The sequence below is a fragment of the Sinocyclocheilus rhinocerous genome, unplaced genomic scaffold (genome assembly GCF_001515625.1).
Source record: "Sinocyclocheilus rhinocerous isolate Xijiao unplaced genomic scaffold, SAMN03320098_v1.1 C36902147, whole genome shotgun sequence".
In the NCBI taxonomy this organism is placed as follows: Eukaryota; Metazoa; Chordata; class Actinopteri; order Cypriniformes; family Cyprinidae; genus Sinocyclocheilus; species Sinocyclocheilus rhinocerous.
This window is the reverse complement of record NW_015786730.1, coordinates 1162-2288: the sequence shown is the minus strand read 5'-3', so window position 1 is coordinate 2288 and position 1127 is coordinate 1162. Positions and strand designations below refer to the sequence as shown.

At 42.0% G+C, this 1127-nt stretch overlaps 1 protein-coding gene across 1 annotated transcript; it reads left to right on the top strand.

Moving 5' to 3' along the window:
- Nucleotides 1–110: 110 nt before the first annotated feature.
- On the top strand, nucleotides 111–778 carry LOC107736701 (60S ribosomal protein L6-like). Its single transcript, XM_016548066.1, has 3 exons — nucleotides 111–211; nucleotides 287–471; nucleotides 594–778. The coding sequence occupies exons 2-3, from the start codon at nucleotides 373–375 to the stop codon at nucleotides 744–746; spliced, it is 252 nt and encodes an 83-aa protein (XP_016403552.1). The 5' UTR covers nucleotides 111–211; nucleotides 287–372; the 3' UTR covers nucleotides 747–778.
- Nucleotides 779–1127: the final 349 nt, after the last annotated feature.

Sequence of the window (1127 nt, the reverse complement as noted above, 5' to 3'; positions counted from 1 at the left end):
GAACTCCTACATGTGAAGCACAGATGCTCTCCTCCCACACAAACACTCACGTTAACCGCTCATCTGAGCTCAGTTGGGCTAAGCTGCACTTGATATTTGAATTGCAAAAGAGGTTCATGTGAGGCCTGAAGCTGTTAACGTTCAATCTGTTTCCTTCTGCAGCGCGTGGTCTTCCTCAAGCAGCTGGGCACCGGTCTTCTCCTCGTCACCGGTACGTGATCGCCGTCTGATGCTGAAGCGACAGGGGTTTTGTTGCGGTGAATAACTGATCTCGTCTCTCTTTTAGGTCCTCTGGCTCTGAACCGAGTGCCTCTGCGGAGAGCTCACCAGAAGTTCTGCATCGCCACATCCACCAAGGTGGACATCTCTGGCATGAAGGTCCCCAAAACACTGACCGACACCTACTTCAAGAAGAAGAAGCTGAGGAGACCCAAGCACCAGGAGGGAGAGATCTTTGACACAGAGAAAGAGGTAAAATGGGCTTTCCAGCGTTAAATCAGTTCCCGGTCATTGGATGCTTATGCAGGACTCTGTTGGAGAATTAAGAGCCTGAGCTTTTCTAATCTTGTGTGTGTGTTTTGTGGTTTTTGCAGAAGTACCAGTTGACGGAGCAGCGTAAGGAGGACCAGAAAGCAGTGGATTCTCAGTTGCTTCCTCTGATCAAGAAGGTTCCTCTGCTCAAAGGATATCTGCGCTCCACGTTCTGTCTGTCTAATGGAGTCTATCCACACAAACTGGTTTTCTAAAATGCTAATAAAATCTGTGGCAACCAAGATCACTTTCTGTGCCTCTTTGTTCCTTGCATTATTTTGTGTGTCAGAAGGACTGACTGTCAGTGTGTAGAACAGAGTAATAAAGGATTTAACCACATATGCATTTGTTTACAAATTAATCTATAAATAGACTTAATTACAAATTCATTATTTAATATTTTAATAGGCTATAGAGTAACTATTTAAAAAAAATAAGCAATCAATAAATGATTGAAACAAACATGCAATATCATTTTAAAATGCATAAATAGTGGAATTTCAAAATGTATTTAAGTGCATTTAAACGGTCAGTTCTGTTAATTAATTGTGCATGAATTAAATCGTATTACTGTTTCCCAGATATTTCTCATACCA

Bases quoted from the DNA above. Each gene is read 5' to 3' on its own strand.
- LOC107736701 (XM_016548066.1), top strand. From the start codon at position 373: ATGAAGGTCCCCAAAACACTGACCGACACCTACTTCAAGAAGAAGAAG. The intron at 472-593 runs GTAAAATGGGCT...TGGTTTTTGCAG, and splicing joins TCTTTGACACAGAGAAAGAG to AAGTACCAGTTGACGGAGCA.